General features: G+C 47.7%; 1 protein-coding gene across 2 annotated transcripts in view; it reads left to right on the top strand.

Annotated features, from left to right (window-relative positions):
- Nucleotides 1-22,854, top strand: part of TFDP1 (transcription factor Dp-1) — a 239,762-nt gene that overhangs the window by 117,522 nt on the left and 99,386 nt on the right. For both annotated transcript variants that reach the window (XM_082246262.1, XM_082246263.1), the window contains exon 8: nucleotides 2,770-2,838. In XM_082246262.1, coding sequence (XP_082102388.1) covers nucleotides 2,770-2,838 — 69 coding nt within the window. The remainder of the gene's footprint in view (nucleotides 1-2,769; nucleotides 2,839-22,854) is intronic.

Here is a 22,854-nt window from a genome sequence, read left to right as displayed (position 1 = left end):
GCGCTGAGTGCCTCTTGGGCTTTTCGCCATCAGACGTCAGTAACACAAGTTTGCAAGGCGGCAATTTTGTTTGTGCATACGTTCACAAAATTCTACAAAGTAGATGTGTTGGCATCCTCGGATGCTTCTTTTGGCGTCAAGGTTTTGCAGGCTGCTGTTTAAAAGAAAAATGTTTTTCTTTCTTTGAAGGGGTATGTTGTTTCTAGGGTGAGCTCCAGTTGTTCCTGGTTGAGCTACATGTTACCTGGTTGGCTAAGTTTAGCCTGTGGGAATTACGTTCTTTTCTGTGTTTTCCCACCCCTCATGCAAATGCTGCTTTGGGACGTCCCAATGGTTAAAAATATGGAGCTCTGTGCTTTTAGTGTAGAGCACAATAAATTATAAATTTAAATTTTGCATAGATAATTCATACAATGTATCAAATATGTGCAGATTAGACGAATGTACATATTCTAAATTATCCAGTCCAAATAGTCATATAACATAACTGTGCTTCTTATAGGTGCTATTAAAGTGCTCAGTGCTTATAGTGATATTCCTCATAAAATTATAAATATATAAATGTGACTAGATATTCACAAAACAATGTATCAAATATGTGTGAATAGACAAAAACACATATCCTGGAATGTCCAGTCCAAACAGTGCATATAACCAATCTTCAATAAAAAGCTGCTTCAAGTTACTTTGATATATAACAACAATTTGTGAATAACAGTGGATAAGTGATGTGACTTCTTTTCCTCCACCTTGTGCAACTTCTAGGTGTGCTAGAATGTACATTCGTCTATCTGCACATATTTGATACATTGTATGAATTATCTAAGCAAAATTTTAATTTATAATTTATTGTGATCTACACTAAAAGCACAGAGCACTTTTAAAATAGCACCTATAAGAAGCACAGAGATACGCTATATAATCGCATTGGAAACAATATCTACACAAGTGAACCACATATAAAAACCAGAGATATATTTCTGTGAAATGGGCATATAGTACACATTTGCAACATTTATTTAAATCGTTAACCACACACAAGCAATTTAATACGTTTTTCTCACACCTTTGAAGCACACTACAACCCCCATTTTTATTAATATCCACAACTGTTTTATAGTATCAGTCTCTGTAGTGCAGCATCAAGGTAACAAGCATAATCCACGATAGCGCAGGAACCACACCACATATATAAAAATATGGAGCTGTGTTTGTCAATGAACGATGGAGAACTGGATTTTTGACTTGGCTTAAAATTCTTTTCTCTGAAGTTCATTGACAGTTGCAGCACCCGCCCCTCTATTTTTGAGTGGGTTGGGGTTTTTTTTCTTCTAACACTGCTTGCAACAAAACTGCTTCCTATAGCCGAGTGAGTGGGTGTATGCCCTCAGGGACTGCCCCATAGGCATGGTAAAGTGTTTTTTTTTTTTTTTTTTTTCCTGCCTAGTGTCCTACTCCTGTAGAGGGCAGCATAACCCAATAGTTAAGAAGAATATAGAGCTGCATCTGTCAATGAACTTCAGAGAAATGGATTTCAGGGTAAGTCAAAAATCCAGTTTGTTCACTCTAACGGTGAAGGGAATTGCAAGCTGAACAAAAATATCTCAATGATGCCTGCAGGCATCATTCAAATATGCCCACTCAAAGCCCAGGACATATGACGTGCTGTGGGCGGGAAGTGGTTAAAAGAGCTGCAGGAATATCTGGCTAGTACTGACTGTGTGGTACATGTGACAACAATCTCCCATATTCTTCATATGTCTGAGCTATGGGGTAGAGTGGCAAGACGGTAGCCTTTTCTTATGAAGAAAAACATCCAAGCCTGGCTAAATTTTTGCTAAAAACACATCTGAAGTCTCCCAAAAAGCATATGGGAAAATGTTATGGTCTGATGAGACCAAGGTTGAAGTTTTTGGCCAAATTCCAAAAGATATTGCACATCACCAAAAGGACACCATACCCACAGTGAAACGTGGTGGCAGCATTATGGTTTGGGGCTGTTTTTCTTCAGCTGGTATAGGGGCCTTAGTCAAGGTAGAAGGAATTATGAACAGTTCCAAATACCAGTCAATTTTGGCACAAAACCTGCAGGCTTCTGCTAGAAAGCTGAATGTGAAGAGGAACGTCATCTTTCAGTGTGACAACGACCCAAAGCATACATCCAAATAAACAAAGGAATGGCTTCACTAGAAGATTAAAGTTTTGGAATAGACCAGCTAGAGTCCAGACCTAAATCTGATTGAAAATCTATGGCGTGATCTGAAGAGGGCTGTACACAGGAGATGCCCTCGCAATCTGCTAGAATTGGAGTGTTTTTGCAAAGGGAAGTGGGCAAATATTGCCAAGTTTAGATGTGCCATGCTGATAGTCTCAAAAAATCAAAAGGTTCTTCAACAAAGTATTCGTTTAAGGGTGTGCACACTTATGCAACTATATATATTTTTGTTTTATTTTTATTTCCCTCCACCTAAAAAATTTCAGTTTGTTGTTCAACTGTTTTGTACAGTTTATAGGTCACATTTAAAGGTGGAAAAAGTTCTGAAATAGATTCTTTGTCTTGTTTACTTCACAGAAACCTGACATTTTAACAGGGGTGTGTGGACTTTTTATATCCACTGTATGTGTAGTCATCTCTAAGTGTCTGCACTTTCTACCTGTGAGCAGCATTTGTTCTGGTTAAAGTGACTGACACTTCTTCAGTAATGCATAACTGTGTTTTGTGATTATATCTTAAACTGTTATGCTATTAAAGTTAAGGTTCTTTTTAAGGTTGAAAGACAAAGACGACTTGAACGAATAAAGCAAAAACAGTCTCAGCTACAGGAACTTATTCTACAGGTAATCTTGGTGGTGTTGAAAATTGTAAACAGTTAAATGTGTGTGCCTAAGTAGTACCATATTATGTGTTATTTAGCATTAATATTGGCTCTTTTTTTGCCAAGTTATGGTACATGGAGAAAGATGCTACTCAGCATTTGGAAAATTCTTTGCTAGCAGCTACAGTATCCCGCAAAAGTGAGTACACCCCTCACATTTTTGTAAATATCTTATTATCTTTCCATGTGACAACACTGAAGAAATTACACTTTGCTACAATGTACAGTTGTTGAGTGTACAGCTTATATAACAGTGTAAATTTGCTGTCCCCCTCAAAATAGCTCAACACACAGCCATTAATGTCTAAACCGCTGGCAACAAAAGTGAGTACACCCTTAAGTGAAAATGTCCAAAGTGCCAATATTTTGTGTGGCCACCATTATTTTCGAGCTCTGCCTTAACTCTCTTGGGCATCCAGTTCACCAAAGCTTCACAGGTTGCCATTGGAGTCCTCTTCCACTCCTCCAAGACGACATCATGGAGCTGGTGGATGTAAGAGATCTTGCGCTCCTCCACCTTCTGTTATGAGGATGCCCCACAGATGCTCAATAGGGTTTAGGTCTGGAGACGTGCTTGGCCAGTCAATCACCTTTACCCTCAGCTTCTTTAGCAAGGCAGTGGTTGTCTTGGAGGTGTGTTTGGGGTCGTACTCATGTTGGAATACTTGCTCTGCGGCCCAGTCTCGGAAAGGAGGGCATCACACTCTACTTTAGTATGTCACAGTACATGTTGGCATTCATGGTTTCCTCAAAGAACTGTAGCTCCCCAGTGCCGGTGACACTCCCACCACCATGCTTGACTGTAGGCAAGACACACTTGTCTTTGTACTTCTCACCTGGTTGCCACCACACATGCTTGATACCATCTGAACCAAATAAGTTTATCTTGGTCTCATCAGACCACAGGGCATGGTTCCAGTAATCCATGTCCTTAGTCTGCTTGTCTTCAGCAAGCTGTTTGCAGGCATCATCTTTAGAAGAGGCTTCCTTCTGGGACGACAGCCATGCAGACCAATTTGATGGTGTGCGGCGTATGTTCTGAGCACTGACAGGCTGCCCCACCCCTTCAACCTCTGCAGCAATGCTGGCAGCACTCAAAATGTCTATTTCTCAAAAGACATCCTCTGGATATGATGCTGAGCACGTGCACCCAACTTCTTTGGTCAACCATGGCGAGGCCTGTTCTTAGTGGAACCTGTTCTGTTAGATCGCTGTATGGTCTTGGCTAGTGTTCTGCAGCTCAGCTTCAGGGTCTTGGTAATTTTCTTATAGCCTAGGCCAGTGATGATGCTTAACTAAGCTGCATAGTGCATGAGCATCATGGGAAATGTAGTTCCAAAACATCTGTGGTGCCAAGGTTTGCCGTCACTGGCCTATGCCATCTTTATGTAGAGCAGCAATTTTTCTCTTACGTCCTCCGACAGTCGCCGCCTCCTCTAAGTCATCACTGTTGGGTATTGTCTTCCTATCCGTAGGAATAGCTAGGCATATAGACTTAGTCCAAAGACAAAGGGCATTAGCATATACATACCCATGGGGGCTGTCCCATCCGGTCAATACCCCCCCTGCATCACCACTCCCAACTCAGTTTTAATCTGCCTAGCGTCAGGAATAGTCAGGCTTACCTTGTGCTGGGGCTTCAGTCTCAGCCTTCCTAATCTTTTATTTGATTTTCTTTGAAAATGTCAGTTTTTTCTCTTACTTTACTAGCTGTTTATTTTGTCAGCTCTAGTTTTAGTCTTCTCTTTGGATGAAGATGGATCATGCGGTGCTGGGATTCGGACTGACCGCCCTGGTTTCCAGGGCACAGAGGGTCAGATGGACCCCCAGCCCGCCATCGAGCGTTCAGCTATGGTTCGCCCTGGCATTAGGAACGACCCATCCCTGTTCACTGCAGGGATGCAGCCGTGAGGTGGCTACCTCACAGGACTTGTCTGCGGTGCTGCAGCGTCATGTCCCTGGTTCACGGCACTCCCGTCAGATGAGGACAGAGGTTTTCCGTGCATAGAGGCTCCCCCACGCCATCTGGTACAGGTAAGTACTTTTCTGTGTGGGGCCTCTGTCTGGGGTGGCAGTCTGTGTTGCTGTGTGTCTCCATGTCTGTGCCTGTGTGACTCCCTGTGCGATCCCTGCGGGGTTCGCTTGTGCAGATCTGTATGTTTGCCGGGGGTCCCTGTCCCTGTGTCACCATAGGTGCTTTGTGGGGGTGCAGACGTTTGACTGTGCGGCGACCGCAGTGGCGAATTTTCGCGCGGTCCGCCATCTTTGCTATGGGCACACATGTGTAGCTCCTCTGGGGCGCTCCTGCATGTCATTTTGGCGCCATCCGCCGCCATTTTGTGCGCGGTGGGACGATCGGTCCGGCCGCATGTCGGCGGCCATTTTGGCGTAGCCTCCAATGCTTTCCCTATGGGGCAGCCATTTTCCCGGGGTCTGGCTTTAGTCCAGCCCTCTCCAGCAGCATTCCATCAGCAGCAAGGACACTGGTAGCAACGCTCTGCGGGCTCTGCAGGTCATCACTCTCATACTTCCCTCTGTATATCACTTCTGGCTCAGTTTCTTTTCTCCTTTGGGGGTCTTTCATCACTGTTACAGTAGCGGTGGGCTGCGCACACCGCAGCGTTTTTAAAGGGGACAGTACATAATTTTTGCACTGTAGTTTGTTTCTGATACCTTGAGCCATGGATTCTCAGGAAAGCAAGTTTCCTCCAGCTCTAGTGGGGGGGGGGGGGGTCCCAGTGGTCCCAGTGGTCCCAGTGGTCCCAGTTCTCCTGTGGCCCCGCTGCGCCCTGATCTGGTGGCTGTGGCGAATGTGGAACTGCTGATGTCTGAACGGGCTGTGAGAGTCCCAGGTTGTCTCTCTCTTCTGATTCAGATGCTGCTGCGAGCGGGCCCTTTTCAGGGTCCCGCTCATCTTTGGACCCCCTGGGGTCTGAGGGGGAGGCTGAGATGAAAGGGGTTGAGGCCCCCTCCCCGGGGTCGCCTGAAGAACAGGCGACCATAGATGATTTGATTGTCTGTTAAGGACACCTTACATTTGGGAGATGAGCCCTGTCCTCCGGGCGTTGTGTCCCCGTTTGGGACGCACAGGACCCGCAAGTCTGTGCAGGTTTTTCCCTGCCCAGAAGAATTCCATGACCCTGTTAATGAACAGTGGCGCACGTTAAAACGTCCATTCCTGGTACCTAGTTGGTTTGGGTTGCTTTATCCTTTTGATCCGGCTACGGAATCACGATGGTGTGTGCCTCCACAGGTGGATCACACTGTGGCCGTGCTGAACAAGGCTACCTTGGTTCCTACTGAGGATGCCCCAGTTTTCCGGGGTCCCACGGACCGGCGGTTGGAGTCCCTATCTCGCCATTCCTATACGGTGGCGGGCTCGTTGCTCAAACCCGTTTTCGCGTCCGTTTTGGTGGCTCAGGCGGCTTCTGATTGGACTAAGATGCTTAGGCACAATCTTGTGTCTGCTGGTGTTACACCTGACCGGCTGCAGTTGGTGGATCAAATCCACCAAGGAGTCAGGTACCTGTGTGATGCAGCCTTGACCGAGGCTCCCTTAGTGGCTCGCCTCTCTAGTGTCACGGTGCTTCAACGGCGACTGATTTGGCTGAAGAGCTGGTCGGCCGACCAGTCCTCAAGGGAAACGGTTGCTGATTCTCCCTATGCTGGTTCTCGCCTTTTTGGCAAGGCATTGGACACCCTGGTAACGGGCGTCACGGGGGGCATGAGCTCTATGCTGCCCCAGAACCCGAAGACCAAGTCTTTTCGAGGCAGGCGGGGTTCTGCGTCTAGTTCAAATCGGGGGTCCTTTTGTGCCTTTCGGGCCCATCCCAAGGGCAAGACCTTCCAGGCCCAGGGCACCCAGAAGAAGCCCTGGGAAGGTCAGCAGGAGTCTGGCAATGCCGGCTCGGCGGCTCAATCCGCTTCTACCTGAAGGGGCACCCTCACCCATTTCGGGGGTGGGGGGACGTTTGCGCGGTTTCCTCCGACCTTGGCTGCTCCGGCTATCGGACAGGTGGGTCCAGGAAATCGTTCAATCGGGTTTCCGGATCGAATTCCTTTCCCGGCCGGCGGACAGATTCTTTCCCTCCACTCTTCCTCTGTTTCCGGGGCGTCTGCAGGACCTGCATCAAGCGGTGCAGGACCGGCTTGCTCTGGGAGTGGTTGTCCCGGTACCTCATCGGGACAGGTTTCGGGGTTTTATTCGCATCTGTTCACTGTGCCCAGGAAGGAGGGCAACGTGCGTCCTACTCTGGACCTGAAAGCGCTTAACCGCTTTGTGCGTGTTCGGAAGTGTCAAATGCAGTCTCTCTGTTCGGTTGTGGCCTCCTTGAGTCCAGGAGAATTCCTGGCTTCGAAAGATTTGAAGGATGCGTACCTGCACATCCCTATTTTCGAGGGTCTTCAGCGCAGTACCTTTGGTTTGCTGTCGCAGAGGACCACTACCAGTTTGTGGTGTTACCTTTCGGTCTCGCTTCGGGAACCCAGGGTGTTTGCCAAAGGTGTTGGCACTGGTCCTGGGCCTACTGCGGGCCCAGGGCATTGCGGTCCTGGGGTACCTGGACGATCTGCTTCTGAGATCGCGTGCCAGTCAGGACCTTGTGCGCGATCTGTCCATTACGGTACAGACGCTCCAGGAGTTCGGACGGACCATCAACGTTTAAAAAATCAGGACCTGCGTGCGGGGCCGGGGGGTTGATGGCATCGGCCTTCGAGGCGATTCCCTTTGCCCAGTTCCACACGCGGGCTCTCCAGACGGAGATCCTGGCCAGGTGGGACAGACTTCCTCTGTCCTTGGATCTGGATGCCTCCCTGATTCGCCAGACCAGATTGGCCTTCTATGGTGGATCCAGTCCCCGTCGGTGGCGGAAGGCAGGTCCTTCCGTCCATTGGTGGACAGTGGTTACCACGGACGCCAGCCTGTCGGGCTGGGGTGGAGTCCTGGGCAAACCTGTCTGCCCAGGGCACTTGATCGGAGGAGGAGTCCTCCCTCCCGATGAATGTGCTGGAACTACGAGCAATAAAGCTGTCTTTTCCAGTGGTCGGACCGTCTCCAGGGCCTGCCTGTTCGCGTACAGACGGACAATGCTACCGCGGTGGCTTACATCAACCACCGGGGGGCACCAAGAGTGCTCGTGCGGCCCGGGAGGTGACCGACATTCTGTCTTGGGCCGAGACTTCTGTTACGGCGATCTCGGCAGTTCACAAATCGGGTGTGGAAACTTGGCAGGCCGACTATCTGAGCCGCCAGACCCTGGACCAGGGGGAATGGTCCCTACACCCGGAGGTCTTTCAGATGCTGTGTGCGAGGTGGGGATCCCCAGACGTGGATCTGTTCGCATCCCGGCTAAATCGAAAGGTGGAAAGATTTGCGGCATGTCTGCGCGCTCCGTTGGCGGACGCCTCGGATGCGTTGGTGGCCCCTTGGCATCAGTATCGTCTGATGTATGCCTTTCCTCCGATTCAGTTACTATCCCGGTTCCTTCGCTGATTGGTCTCGGAACCGCACATGGTGATTCTGGTGGCGCCGGACTGGCCTCGCCGGTCCTGGTACGCCGACGTTGTTCAGCTGGCAGTGGCGCCTGTCTCAAGGTCCGATCTTCCATTCTGTTTTGCAGTCGCTGGCTTTAACGGCCTGGCTGTCAAGACTCTTGGCTTTCCTCCAGTCTGGAGTGGATCAGCGCCTGGCGCTGGCCACGATAAAAGGCCAGGTGTCTGCCCTGGCTGTCCTTTTCCAACGCCCTGTGGCGTCTCATTCCTTGGTGCGCACCTTCATTCAAGGTGTGCGACACCTGGCTCCTCCCAGGAAGGAGCCTTTACCTCCATGGGACTTGAACTTTAGTTCTGTCCGTGTTGCAGCGTGCTCCCTTTGAAAACATCAGGGAGATATCGTTGCCTCTGCTGTCAAAAAAGGTTGCCTTTCTGGTGGCGATCACTTCGGCTCGCAGAGTGTCGGAGCTGGCAGCGTTGTCTTGCCGCTCCCCTTACTTGATAATTCACAAGGATAAGGTGGTTTTGTGACCACCCCCTTCCTTCCTTCCCAAGGTGCTCTCTGAAATTCACCTTAATGAGGTCATTGTCCTGCCTTCGCTTTGTACGAAGCCTAAACATCCAAAGGAGATTGTTTTGCTTTCCTTGGATGTTGTCAGGGCGATCAGGGTTTACTTGTCTACGAAATCCTTTCGGACGGATTCCCTCTTTGTCCTTCCTGCGGGACCTCGGTAGGGCATGGCTGCGTCCGCAGCAACTATTGCCAAATGGATCAGACAGACCATTGAGCAGGCTTACGCCTTGAAGGAACGGGTTCCGCCCTTCCCTGTTAAGGCGCACTCTACCAGGTCTTTGAGTGCTTCCTGGGCCTATTGGCATCGGGCCTCGGTGGCCCAGGTGTGCAAGGCGGCGAATTGGTCGCCGGTGCACACTTTTTCCAAGTTCTACAAAGTAGAAGTTCTGGCATCAGCTGATGCTTCTTGCTGTTTCAGAGCTGCTAGACCAACTGGTGCAAGGGCTGCAGTTGTTTGTGCTCCTGCATTGGACACTGCTCCCATGCTGGGCAGTTTGTCCTTTTGGGCAGTGGTCCTCTGGCGCATGTTGTGGCTGGAGTGTTGGACTGCGGATCAGCCTTGGCTGATTGCTTAACTGATCTTTCCCTCTGGGGATAGTCTGTTTTGGACAAACTTGGCTGACTTTTTCCAAGTCTCACTGGGGGTTAAAGTACCTTTCTCCCGTAGGCTACGAAGGGTGAGGACCCCCGTCGCTGACGAGGACCCTCCCTTTCAGCAGCACACGGAGTTCTCGCGTCCCTCAGGGTCAGTCGATGAGGCAAACTCCTTCAGGGCTCCCTTGGAGGGTTCCATGCGTCCCTGGTCTTAAAAACAAGAATCAAATCTCTCCAGGCCTGCGGACAAGGCCACTTTGGCCTGAAGGTGCACCCCCACCCATATCTGGGGTGGGGGAACGTCTTTGCCGGTTCCCGGACCCGTGGCTCTCTTTGATCCAAGACCGCGTCCAATCCTGGACTTAAGGAGATGAATTGTTTCGTGCTGGTTCAAAATTTCAAGATGGAATCCATCGCACGGTGGTGGCCTCCCTGCATTGGACTTTCTGGCCTCCACGGCTATCGATGATGCCTGCCTTCTCATCCCCTGTGCGCAGGACACCGTTTTCTGCTATTTGCAGTGGGAGTGGCCCATTGTCTATTTGTGGCGTTACCCTTTGGTCTCGCTTCTGCTCCTCAGGTCTTCACATAGTTGGTTGGCTCTAGTTCTGGCGCTTTTGTGACAGCGGGGACTGGCCTTTCTGGGCCTGACTTGGCCTCACTCTTAGCCAGGGTGTTTCTTCCTTTTGGACACACTCTACGAGCTCCGGACTGCGATCAGCTGTTGCTGTCCAGCAAATGGTCGTCCCTTCTGGCCTGTATGTGTGTTCCGGGACTGATGGTGTCGGCCTTCGAGGCGGTCCCTTTCACTCATTCCACACGAGAATCCTCCAGAAGGACACCTTTCTCAAATGGAACAATAATCGTATTTCTCTCGACAATCCGATTCAGCTGAGCCTGGTGCCCAGGGAGTCACTGATATGATGGCTTCAGTCCCTGATGCTAACTCCATGGAAGTCCCTCCTTTTCCATTTATTGTTCTATTGTTACCACGGATGTCAGTCTATCCGGGTGGGGAGGGGTTCTTGGTGGATTTTCTGTTCAGGGAGAGTCTGGTCCCTGGAATTATCCAGGTTGGCCTCTTACTGTGCTGGCACTGGGAGCGATCAGGCTTGCCTGTTTCGCTGGACCGAACGTCTTTGGGATTGTCCAGTGCGCTTTCAATCGGATAATGCCACGGCCGTCCGTGTCATGCTGAGGGGGGGTACCTTAATTGCCCTTGCGGCCTTGGAAGTGGCAGGCATCCTCCGATGGGCGGAACACTTGTTCAGGAGTGGGAAATGGGCTGGTGGATTTCCTCAGTCGACGGACCTTGGATCTAGAATGGTCTCTCCATCCGGAGGTGTTCCACCAGTTGTGCCTAAGTTGGGGCACTCCAGATAGGGATCTGTTGGCGTCCCAGATCAACAGTGATGTACAGCGGGTTGTGGCCCGCTCCCGGAATTCTCGGGTAGACGCCGCTGACGCGCTGGTGGCCCCGTAGGGTTTGTATCAGAGGCTGTATGCCTTTACTCCTCTCAGGTTACTACTGTGACTGCTTTGTGGGATAGAGGTGGAAGGGCTACCGGTCATTCTTGTGGTTCCAGACTGCCCTCGTTGGGCTTGGTACGCCGACCTGGTTGGGCTGGTCGCGGACGCTCCCTGGGGAATTCCTCTCGGGGAGGACCTACTGTCAGGGGCCAATCTTCCATCCTGTTTTATGGTCGCTGGCTTTGATTGCTTGGCTGTTTATAGCCAGGTGCTGAAGAAAAGGGGATTGTCTACTTCTGTCATTCCTACTTTGCTCACACTAAGGAAAGCGACTTCTAGAACGATGAATCATCGTACGAGGAAGTCATATATTGCGTGGTTTGCATCTGTTGGGGTTCCCCCAAGCTCTTGCTCTGTGGCTCGATTGTTTGCTTTTTTCCCCACGGGGAGTTTTTTTTCCACGGGGAGTTTATCAAAGGTTGGCCTTGCGTATATCTATGGTCATGTCTCGGCCTTGGCAATGTTATTCCTGAGGCTATTCGTCACTTTTTTCCCTGGTGCATACTTCATCCAGGTGGTGCGACACCTGCTGTCTCCGGTGCGACCTCCGTTACCACCTTGGGGCCTTACTTGGTGCTGTCGGTTCTTCAGAACCCTCCCTTTGCATATTTTCAGGGGATTCCCCTGCTCACTTTGTCCCTGAAGGTGGTCCTTTTCTTTGTGGCTATTACTGCTGCGCGCAGGGTGTCGGTACTGCCGGCGTTGTCCTGTCCTTCCTATCTGATGGTTCATAGGAATTCAGGATACTTCGTCCGTAACCGTCCTTCCTTCCGAAGGTGGTTTCCGTTTTTCATTTGCATGAAGTCGTCTTGTTTGCCTCCTTGTGTCCTCAGCCTACACATCCGAAAAATTGCATGCATGCTTTGGTTGTGGTTCGGGCAATCTGGGTGTACCTGGCAACTATTGCCTTTTTTCGCAAGTCAGTTTCATTTTTTTCTGCTCACGGATGGCCCTGGGAAAGGGTTGCCTGCGTCTGCTGCTACTGTTTCCAGATGGGTCAGGCAGACGGTGGTACAGGATTGTTCAATAAGGGTCAGGTTCCTCCTTTCCCTGTGAAGGCGCTTTCTGCTCGGGCGCTTAGTTCTTTCTGGGGTTTTTTTGCCATCCGGCTTCTGTACTTCAGGTTGGCCTGGTCGTCTGTTCCCACCTTTACAAAGTTTTATAAAGTTGATGAGCTGGCATCTGCGGATGCCTCTTTTTGCGGGCTGCTGTTTAAGGGGGCCCTTAGACTCCCTTGAGGGTTTCTGTTTCTCAGGTGGGTCTCATCTTATTGTTTCGATGAGTCCTGCTTTACCTTGTGGGCTATGTTTAGCCTTGCGCATTTTTTTCTGCTGTCCCACCCCTCATTTATGGCACTTCTTTGGGACGTCCCTACTGATATTAATCAAGAAGTCTGTCAATGAGCGACCGAAAACTGGATTTTTGACTTCGTAAAATACCTTTCTCTTAAGCTCATTGACAGACGCAGTGCCTTCCCCTCTGTTTTTGAGTTGGGTTGGTATTTCTCTGACACTGCTTTGTTACAGAACTGGCATCCTATAGCAGGAAGTGAAAGGGTATACCCCCTAAGACTGCCCATAGGCGTAGCCAGAGCTTTTTTTCTGCCTAGTGTCCTACTCCTGTAGGGGGCAGTATAACCCTACTGATATTAATCAAGAAGTCTGCGTCTGTCAATGAGCTTTGTGGGCCATACACACTATAAGACTTTCTGAAGACTTTTTCCTTTAGACTTACCAAAACCATATAATATGAGGTCAAACCTAAACACTTTCAATTTGTATGCAATCTGGCAGGCCCTTGTACTACATAGAAAAGGTAAATCTGAAGGAAATCTAACCACAAAAGTTGGATAGTGTGTATCCAGCTTAAGAGAAAAGGATTTTACGGCAAGTCAAAAATCCAGTTTTCTTCATTGTCACATGAAAAAATAGAATATATTTACAAAAATGGGAGGGGTGTACTCACTTTTGTGAGATAATATATGTAGTATATAGGCTCTTCTTTTTAGCCAAGTCATGATACATGAATGAAAATACTGCTTTGCATTTTTTTTAAAGCATTTCCCTGCAATGTTAGATCTTATGTGATAACTTGTGTCCAAATATATCATTCTGCTGTTGGAAATAACAAAACCGGTGTTCCCAATAGTAAAAATCTTTTCGGATTTTGTTTTGGGGCAACTGTAAAATTTTGCACTTTTTATTATTTTATTTTATTTCAGGTACTTGTATAGCGCTGTCAATTTTCACAGCGCTTTACATATACATTGCACATTCACATCAGTCCCTGCCCTCAAGGAGCTAACAATATAAGGTCCCTAACTCGCATACATAAACAGTAGGGCCAATTTATTTTATACAGGATCCAATTAACCTACCAGCATGTCTTTGGAGTGTGGAGGAAACCGGAGTACCCGGAGGAAACCCACGCAGGCACAGGGAGAACATGCAAACTCAAGGCAGGTAGTGTCGTGGTTGGGATTCGAACCAGTGACCCTCTTGCTGCTAGGTGAAAGTGCTAACCACTACACCACTTTCCATCTGATATGGATTTTAATCAACACTATCATGTCTGTACAAAAATTTAAATGGACTTTCACCTTAAATACTTCACTAGCGCATGAGCATTTTGCAAATGTTTGGTGTACAGTTTTTTTCTTTGGACCCATTTATCCAGCCACTATCACAATTTGTTATATTTGCATAAATATTTATAAAAATACAATAAGTTATAATAATATATTTCTTTGTCTTTCATTGACGGACACCGCTCCAGATCTTCATAACCATTGGGTTATACTGCCCCGTACAGAAGTAGGACATTAGGCAGAAAAAGAATCTGGCTACGCCTATGGACAGTCCCAGGGGGTATACTCTGTCTCTCTGCTATAGGTACTCAGTTTTTTTTTTTTGCTGTCTGGTCAGGAGTAAGGACCTAGTTCCTTGCTGGGATCTCTGGTCCTGGCAAATTTTTTCTTTTAGATTTTTTTTTTTTTCTCCTGTTTTTTTTCCTGTTAGATCTACAATCAACTGCAGGAGTGGGCGACGGGTTGGATAATCTAGATCAAGTGGTCACCCCAGTCTGGCCAGCGAGCACATGCAGACCTCGGCTCCATGCTAGGTTGGCTGCAACATAGCTCCACTGGACGGGGGCTGGACTGCAAGTTAACGCCTTGCGAGGTCGCATACGACCAGGTCTCGGCCCAAGTCGCAGCGTTCCTCCTGGCCGACAGCCCCCCATTTTCGATGGCGAGGGGGGTTCTGTTTGGCGAAGTTCTTGGTATGTGAGTAGCTGTCCTCCCCTCTCCCCCTGGAGGGTTTTGGGGTGGACGTGGGCCCCTCCTTGGGCTGGTCGGAACCCCGGGATCTCCTCCTTCCCATTAGGCCACCCCCCTTTCATCCTTCTGCCCCCTCCTCCCCCAATCCGGATCCGGATGATCGGGGGGGGGGGGGGTTTGTACCTGGGCTCCTACCAGGGCCCCCTGTCCTAGCTGGGCCTTTTCTTGAGCCCTAGGGATCCCTCCTGGGTCCCTTGGAGCCTCGTTGTGCCACCATTTTGCTGTAGCCTGTGTTTCTATTCACGGCGGCCATGTTTGTGTAGTTCGGTGGCCAATTTACGGTGGTTTGCTATTGAAAATAGCGGTGGCCATGACAGTGGAGCCCTGTTGGCAGCCAGTTCGGCAGTGGGAACCCCTCCTCATTCCCTGGTGCTGACTCCTGGATTTTTTCACTTCACGATAGCTGTACATGGAGTGCAGATTATCCTGGTGGCTGCAGGTGCAAGTTTCTGCTGGGTGGTGAGTCTGGTGGGGTTCTCTCCTCCTCTACTCCCCTTCTTCTGAGGACTGCTTTGTGCATGGTGACCGGGTGGTGCTGCCAGTGCGGTGGGGGTTGTCCCTTTGCAGTGTTTTACACTTTTTGTGGGGTCCCCCTGGTTACTCATGGAGTCTTTTGGAGTGCATCTCCCCACCTGATCCCCTCTCCGAGGCTGTGGGGCCTGCGGGTCCCAATCGTCCATCGATGCACTGACAGCGGTCCTGGAGTCCTTTGTGTCCCGGGGGACGTGGTTTTCTGGTGACGGGCTAGAAAAAAGCGTCCCCTGCTTTATCTGTCTCATCAGATCCTGAATCTGATCCAGCCGCTGCGGACGTGGGTCACCCTGCTGGGTCTGCGACCACACGCCCAGAATCCTCAGATAATGAGGATGATTCCTCCACATCTGCAACTGCGCATGAAAAGTCTTCTTGTACCCAGTTCAGAACTGCTCAGGGGGCGCAGTCAGCACTCCGCTCAGCGCCGCAATAGCTCCCTGGTCTGGGAATGACCTCATCTTAGAGGGATGGGCCAGTATTGACATTGGAGAGAACTCAGCATGACAAGCAGTTTGACTTTCAGGCTTCTTACGCTGGCTACAGGATCTGCTGCTCGGCATAGTGTGTTAGGCATCAGGGCAGAAGACAGACTTTAGCAGCATATGTTACAGCAATAGGAGTGCTGGTGGTGAGTAGGCTAGCGGAAGCCCAGGCGCCAGGACCCGGTTTTTGGTCGCCATGGCGACCTGGCGCCTGTCGAGCCCTGGGATTAGTTTTTACTCCGTGACCTGCCTTTGCAGAGACTGGCTGACTAGCTGGTCCAGGGGCTGCACTTTATCTGTCATGCCTCTTTGGATTGGGCTTCGCTAGTGGTTGTCTGTTTTGGCAGTGGTCCTTCGGCGTGTCTTTTGGCTCAAATGCTTGTCTGCGGACCAGACTTCTTAAAAGTCCTTTGGTCTCACCTCTGCTCCTTGGGTCTTTACAAAAGTGTTAGCCCCGGTGCTAGAATTGTTAGGCCAACGGGGAACATGGTACTGGGCTACTTGGACAACCTCCCTCTGCAAGCCGAGTCTCGTACTGCTCTGGTGGTAAACCTGGAAATCGCCATAAGAACTGAGGGAGTTTGGCTGGAATCTGAATTTTAAGAAGTCTGCTCTGGTTCCTTCCACAAAGCTGGACTATCTGGGCCTGACTCTAAACTCTAGCCTTAGCCAGAGTGCTCCTTCCTCTGGACAAACTCCAGAAATTGTAGGCTGCAATTCGTCTCTTGCAGGCTGCAATTCGTCTCTTGCAGGCTGCAATTCGCCCAGCAGATGGTCATCCCTCCGGACTTGCATGCGAGTACTGGGCCTGATGGGGTCCATCTTTCAGGCGGTTCCGTTTGCACAGTTCCATATGAGGTCCCTGCAAGGGAGATTCTGGCCAAATGGGACAAGAATCCACAGGCTGGAAATCAAACCCGGCTGAACCTGGGAACGAAAGTCGCCGATATGGTGGCATCGTTCTTCGGCATTTTCAGCTAGGCAAATCCTTCTTCACCTTGTATTGTACAGTGGTCACCATGGATGCCAGCCTGTCCGGTTGGGGAGGCGTCCTCAGCAAATGTTCTAGAGTCCAGACTTACTGATCTATGCCTGGAACATTGGATAGATCGTCTTCAGGGATGTCCAGTGTGTATTTAATCAGACAGTGCCACGGCCATGGATTGTCAGTAACTGTGGGGGGGGAACAAGAAGTGTCCTGACAGGTCTGGAGGTAGCCGGCATTCTAAGGTGGGCAGAATGGCTCATTCTAGCACTCTCCACTGTGCACAGTCCCAGGGTGGAAAACTGGCAAGCGGATTGCCTCAGTTGGCAGGCATTGGACAAAGGGGAGTGGTCCCTTCTTCTGGTGGTGTTTCATCAGTTGTCTCAGGTGGGACGACCCTGAGTTGTATCTGTTGGAGTCTCGGGTCAATAGAAAGGTGCAGAGGTTTGTGGCTCGATCACAGGATCCTCTGGCAGACGCGCTGGTGGCCCTGTGGGGTCAGTATTTGATTTACGCCTTCTCTCTTCTCAAGCTTCTTCCAAAAATTCTATGCAGCATCCAGGCAGAAGGGACTCCGGTCATCTTAGTGTCTCCGGACTGGCCATTCCTGGGCTTGGTACGCCGATCTGGTGCAGCTGGCGGCCGACTTTCCTTGGAAGCTTTCTCTCAGGGAGGATCTGCTGTCCCAAGGACCAATCTTCTATCCTGCTTTAGTCGCTGGCTTTGACGGCTTGGCTGTTGAAAGCCAAATGTTGATGGATAGAGGTTTATCTGAATCGGTAATTCCAACGCTGTTAAAAGCTAGAAAATCTACTTCTAGGAAGATCTACCATCGTGTGTGAAAGATGTACATTTCGTGGTGAGTCTCTTGGGGTTCATCCTCGCTCCTTCTCGGTGGCTTAAATGTTGACCATCGGGGGGTTGAACAGAAATTGCCCTTGAGTACCATCAAGGGCCAGGTGTCTGCTTTGGTGGTCTTCTTCCAACGACCCTTGGCCACACACTCCCTGGTGCATACCTTTCTTCAGGGTATCCTACATTTGGTTCCTCCAGTGTGGTTTCCGTTGCCGGGTTGGGACCTCAATTTTGTGCTTTCAGTCCTCCAGAAGCCTCCTTTTGAGAACCTTCTGGAGATTCCCTTGCTTATGCTTTCTCAGAAGGTGGCTTTTTTGGTGGCTATTAACTGCGCGCTGGATGTCGAAACTGGCAGCATTATCCTGTCTGCCGTTCCAAAGGTTGTCTCTGTTTTTCAGGTGACTGAAGACATTGCGTTCCCTTCCCTGTTTCCCATGCCATAACATCTGAAGGAAATTACCTTGCATGCCTTGGATGTGGTCTGGGCAGTTAGGGTGTATCTGGCAGCTATGGAGTCTTTTAGGAAGACAGACTCACGATTTGTGCTCACTAATGGTTCTCCGAAAGGGTTGTCCGCTTCCTCTGCGACCATTTCCAGATGGATCAGACAGATGGTTATTCAGGCCTATTCCGTCAGGGGTCAGGTTCCTCCTTTCCCTGTCAAGGCGCACTCTACTTGGCACTTAGTGCCTCCTGGGCCTTCTGTCATCCGGCGTCGGTGATGCAGGTTTGCAAGGCGGACACCTGGTCGTCAGTGCACACTTTCACAAAGTTCTATAAAGTGCTTCTTTTGGCAGCAAGGTTTTGCAGGCTGCGGTTTAGAGGACCTAATCCTCTTTGATGGTGTATTGTTTTTTTTTTTTTTTTCAGGTGGGCTCCAGTTGTTTTGGTTGAGCTTCTGCTGCCTGATTGGCAAACTTTTTACCCTTGGGAAATTTTTGCTGTTCCCACCCGTCCTGTTTAACACTGCTTTGGACTGTCCCAATGGTTATGATGATCAGGAACTGTGTCCGTCAATGAACAAAAGAGAAAATAGGATTTTTGACTTACCGTGAAATATATTTCTCTGATGTTCATTGACGAACACAACACCCACCCCTCTGTGGAGTTGAAATTCTTCTGACACGCTAACAAAAGTATCTTATAGCAGAGAGAGGGAGTATACCCTCTGGGACTGCCCATAGGCGTAGCCAGATTTTCTTCTGCCTAGTATTCCTACTCCTGTACGGGGCAGTGTAACCCTATTGTTATGAAGATCAGGAGCTTTGTTAGTCAATGAAATCAGAGAAGTGGATTTTACGGTAAGTCAAAAATCCCATTTTTAAGTACTTAAATACGTTAATACGTTAAACAAGCCTATGTTCTTTTCATTTTAGAATTTAAGTGATACATTATTTTTTTTTTGTTTATTTTTTTAAGATTTATATAAAAGAAAATCAAACGCGGTATTGAGTACTTCAAGTTGTACAATCCACGCACAAAAAGTTGCAATTGAATAACAAAATATTTTAAATGGAAATACAGGTCCAATTTACATATAAGGAAAGACTACAGAACAAAATTCCAGCAGTTTCAAAGTAAGGTGGCCAGTAATATCCTAATTACAGTATGCTGGCAAATGGTGGACAGAAAATGAGAAATAGAGTATACGGAGTAAATCTAGATGTGTGGATTACCAAGTATTTCATGTTAGAACACTTGAGGTGAAAAACACGGTGAAAGGGGGAGCAAAGGAGTAAGCAAAAGTGTAGGGAATGTGTGCTGCAACTTTCCATTGCAGTGACTACGACCCAGAGGTCTGGATGTAAACTGATTCAGAAATAGGGCCATTCAGAAAGGGTCCCCTTTAAGATGCCACAACTCTCATAAACAGGTATGGGCCTCTAGTTTGATAGTCTCTAGCTGTTAAGATTTCCACAAGTTCTATATCCTTCTATGGCACAGAGCAGCTGAGGATGGCGGACGGTTTTCTCCAGTGAAGTGCAAAAAGACTGCCGCTGTAAGAATGTGGTGTAGCACTTTTTTTATGGCTTGACGATTCTCGGACAGGCCAAGTAGAAACGTTTTTGGGGTAAATGGGATAGACACACCAAAGAGGCTCTGCAGTAAGTCTTGAACTGATTTCCAGTAAGAGGTTATTCTGGGACAGCTCCAGTAAATGATAGTGTACCTTTTAACACTGTGGCATCTCCAGCAGTGATCGGGGCTTGCAGGATAAATAGCGTGTAGGGCATTCGGTGTCAGGTACCAAACATAGAGAATTGTATACAAGTTTTCTTTATGAAGAGTACAGAGAGCCGCTTGAGATAAGACCAACTGCCATGCTTCTGAGAGCTCCTTACTCTGGAACCTCTCCCATTTAATCATATAGGAATAACCACTAGTCTGCAGTGAGTAGGCATTCAGAATCTTAGAGATATCCGATATTAATCCCTTTTGAGAAGGACCTTCCAGGATCAATCTCTCAAAGGGAGTCATGAGAGAAAATTATTATGTGGGAGTTGATAAATTGAGCATAGTGACTGATCTGTAAGTACCCATAAAAGACCTGGCGAGGAAAGGTCAAACCTGTCTTTAAGTGTCTCAAACGGTAAGAGTCTGCTGGACGTGGGATCGACCTAATAGCCAAAGTCGAAAAAATTCTGAGTCGACCAAGGGGAAGACATCTAAAATGTCAGACTTTCTGGCACTCTGGGGTTATACAAAAATGCAGGCCTCTGACTGGGAGGGCAAGTTGTCGGGACCGTGCACACCATAAGTTCTGGAGCAATTGCCCCAAATAGGTTACGCAGATCTACCTCCACATTCGCATTTCATAACAGGTTATTAGGGTCGGTAGGCGGCAGCCATAATTTTTCAATTCCTTTCCATTTGTTATAAACTCGTAGCGTAAACCAGGATGCGATCACATGCAGCTAAGTTGCCTGATAGTACTTCAGTAGGTTAGGAAATGCAAGGCAACTATCAGTCTGGGATGCCAGAAGGACCAAACGGGGGTATTCAGTGTCGCATGTAGTTCCAAACAAAGTTTAGTAAATCTACTTGCAGTTTGCTAATTTGCGAGGTGGGAACAGGAATTGGTAGCGTTTGAAACAAATATAGAAGTTTAGGTAATATAGACCTTTTTATTGACGCAATGCGATGTCATAGGATGCAGTGATATTACCAAGAGCCGTTGATTTCCAGGTGTATGGAAAGTTAGAAGACAGATGGTGACCCTCCCGGTCTAGGATCTTAATGAGGACGGCCTCTGATTTAGTTGGGTTGATTTTTAAGTGATACATTTCAATGGCTTACTAGTTACTAAAGATGCAGACTTTCTACACATTTTTTAACCCTGGTCGTTATGCCTCATGCAGCTCTGTTAGAGTTTAAAATAAAAATGTACTTACAATATGGGCATATTAAACCTAGATCTTAATGGGAATATAAAGTGTAGCTTCAAACACAGCTAGCAGGATTTAAATTAGCTTTAACCTCCCTGGCGGTATGATTGTTTCTGATTTTAGGTGCTGAAAGCGGTACCATTATTTTGCATGTAATTCTTAGACGAGCAGCCCAAACCAACTATTTAAATATGATTTTTTTTTTTTTTTTTTCTTACTCTGCGTTCTTCTTTAGAACATCTTGGGTATGATATATGATCGGATATTTCTAAAATAAAACACAAAATTATATATATATATATGTATATAATGTGCGTGTGTGTATGTATATGTATATATATATGTATATATATGTATATATATGTATATATATATATATATATATATATATATATATATATATATATATATTACAGTAAAACTGCAGGCAAGGGCACTGGGGGGCAAACTAATGTCGATGTATTTTATTTAGTAATGTAATCCAATAGGATTACAATATATCAGTGTGTTTTTTACTTTTCAAATTTACCGCCGGTTCCACCCCCCTGCGACGTGACGCTCGCGGGGGAACAGAGCATCAGACGGAAGATCCAGCCGCCGTATGCTGCAGGAACACATCGCGGGATCCCGGGGACAAGGTAAGTATCGTCTAACAGGATCCAGCGATGCTCCCTGGCGGTACTCCGAGTGTGGCTTGGGGTTACCGCTAATGGCACTGAAATTCCACCCCGAGCCACACTGGGGAATACCGCCAAGGAGGTTAACCACTTGCCGACCACCCCACATAGATTTAGGGTGGCTCGGCTGCGCATAATCGCGTAGATCTACAGGATTTATGCACGCGGTGATTAAACACAGCAGGAGTCAGACCGTCGGAGGAGCTGCTGCGATCGCCGCCGGCCTCCCGCAATCTTCACAGAAACTGACAGAAGACCTGCCGGCTTATGTAAACAAAGAAACCCCTGATCTTTCTGTCTATCACAGAGCCCCCCCCCCCCCACACACTCAGTAAGCACAAACAGGCATACATTTAACCCTTCGATCATCCACAGTGTTAACCCCTTTCCTGCCAGTCTCATTACAGTAACAGTGCATATTAATTAGCACTGATTACTGTATTAATGTCACTGGACCCCAAAAATGTCAAGGGTACGAACTGTCCACCGCAATGTCGCAGTCCCTCAAAAAAATAGTCTAAAAATCTATCCTATAGTTTGTAAACACTAACTTTTGCGCAAAACAATTAAAATACACTTTTTGGGATTTTTTTTTACCAAAAATGTGTAGAATACAAATTGGCGTAAACTGATAAAAAAAATTTTTTATTTGGAATGTTTTATAGAAGAAAGTAAAAAATATTTTTTTCAAAATTGACAGTCTTTGCGGTTTTTGGATTTTAAGCTATAAACAAAAGAGGTAATCAATAACCACCAAAAGAGAGAGAAGTGGTTAAGTAGTGCTGAAGCCTGTTGCTAAAGAGCCTGTTTTGATGGGTTTTGCATTTTCATGCAAGTCAATGAGAATGCAAAACCCGCTTGAAACTGGGGCAGCTGCAGGTCAGATGCACCTTTTTTAAAAGAATTCTGAATGATCTCAGAATAGTCTCAAATTGACACCATCAATGTAAGCCTAAAGCACATTGACAGACTCCAGAGTGACAGCACTCCCATTAAGATGTGTCCTTAATAAGTCACCTCATACTGAAGTTGAATGGTTCTTTTTTTAAAGGCTTCAACAAAGATGCCAGAAGCTTAAGGCTTTGCTAAAGCTTGCTGTACATATGGTACACAAGTCTCGTACAAGATGAAGCCTTTGTGAACAAGGCCTTACTGTAATAAGGACAATGGTTTCTCCACATGGCAAGTGAGGAAAAATCTCTGGCAGCTATGCACAAGAAAAAAAAAAGCTACTAATTACTACAAACTATACATATTTTTTTTTTGAGTGCGAATAGACCTAAACCCCAGTCATCTTTGTATTGCTAACAGTACAGGCAGTCCCCAGATTACAAACTATTCCTACTTACAAACGCAGGGAGACAACAGTAAGTGAGAGGAAATCTACCCCTAGGAAAGTTATGGGAAAAAGGTATCTTCCCCCAAGCTTTATCACCAATCCTTGTTTCCACAACAACCCAAAATTTTTAAAATCCAGTTGTCATAGGGACAGACAGTGAGGTAAAATCTTCTGAACAGGGGCACCGACAGCAAA

This window comes from Pelophylax lessonae (assembly GCF_965119305.1).
Source record: "Pelophylax lessonae genome assembly, chromosome: 2".
Taxonomy (NCBI): Eukaryota; Metazoa; Chordata; class Amphibia; order Anura; family Ranidae; genus Pelophylax; species Pelophylax lessonae.
Note: the sequence above shows the minus strand (reverse complement) of the source record. Positions and strands in the feature narration are given on the sequence as shown.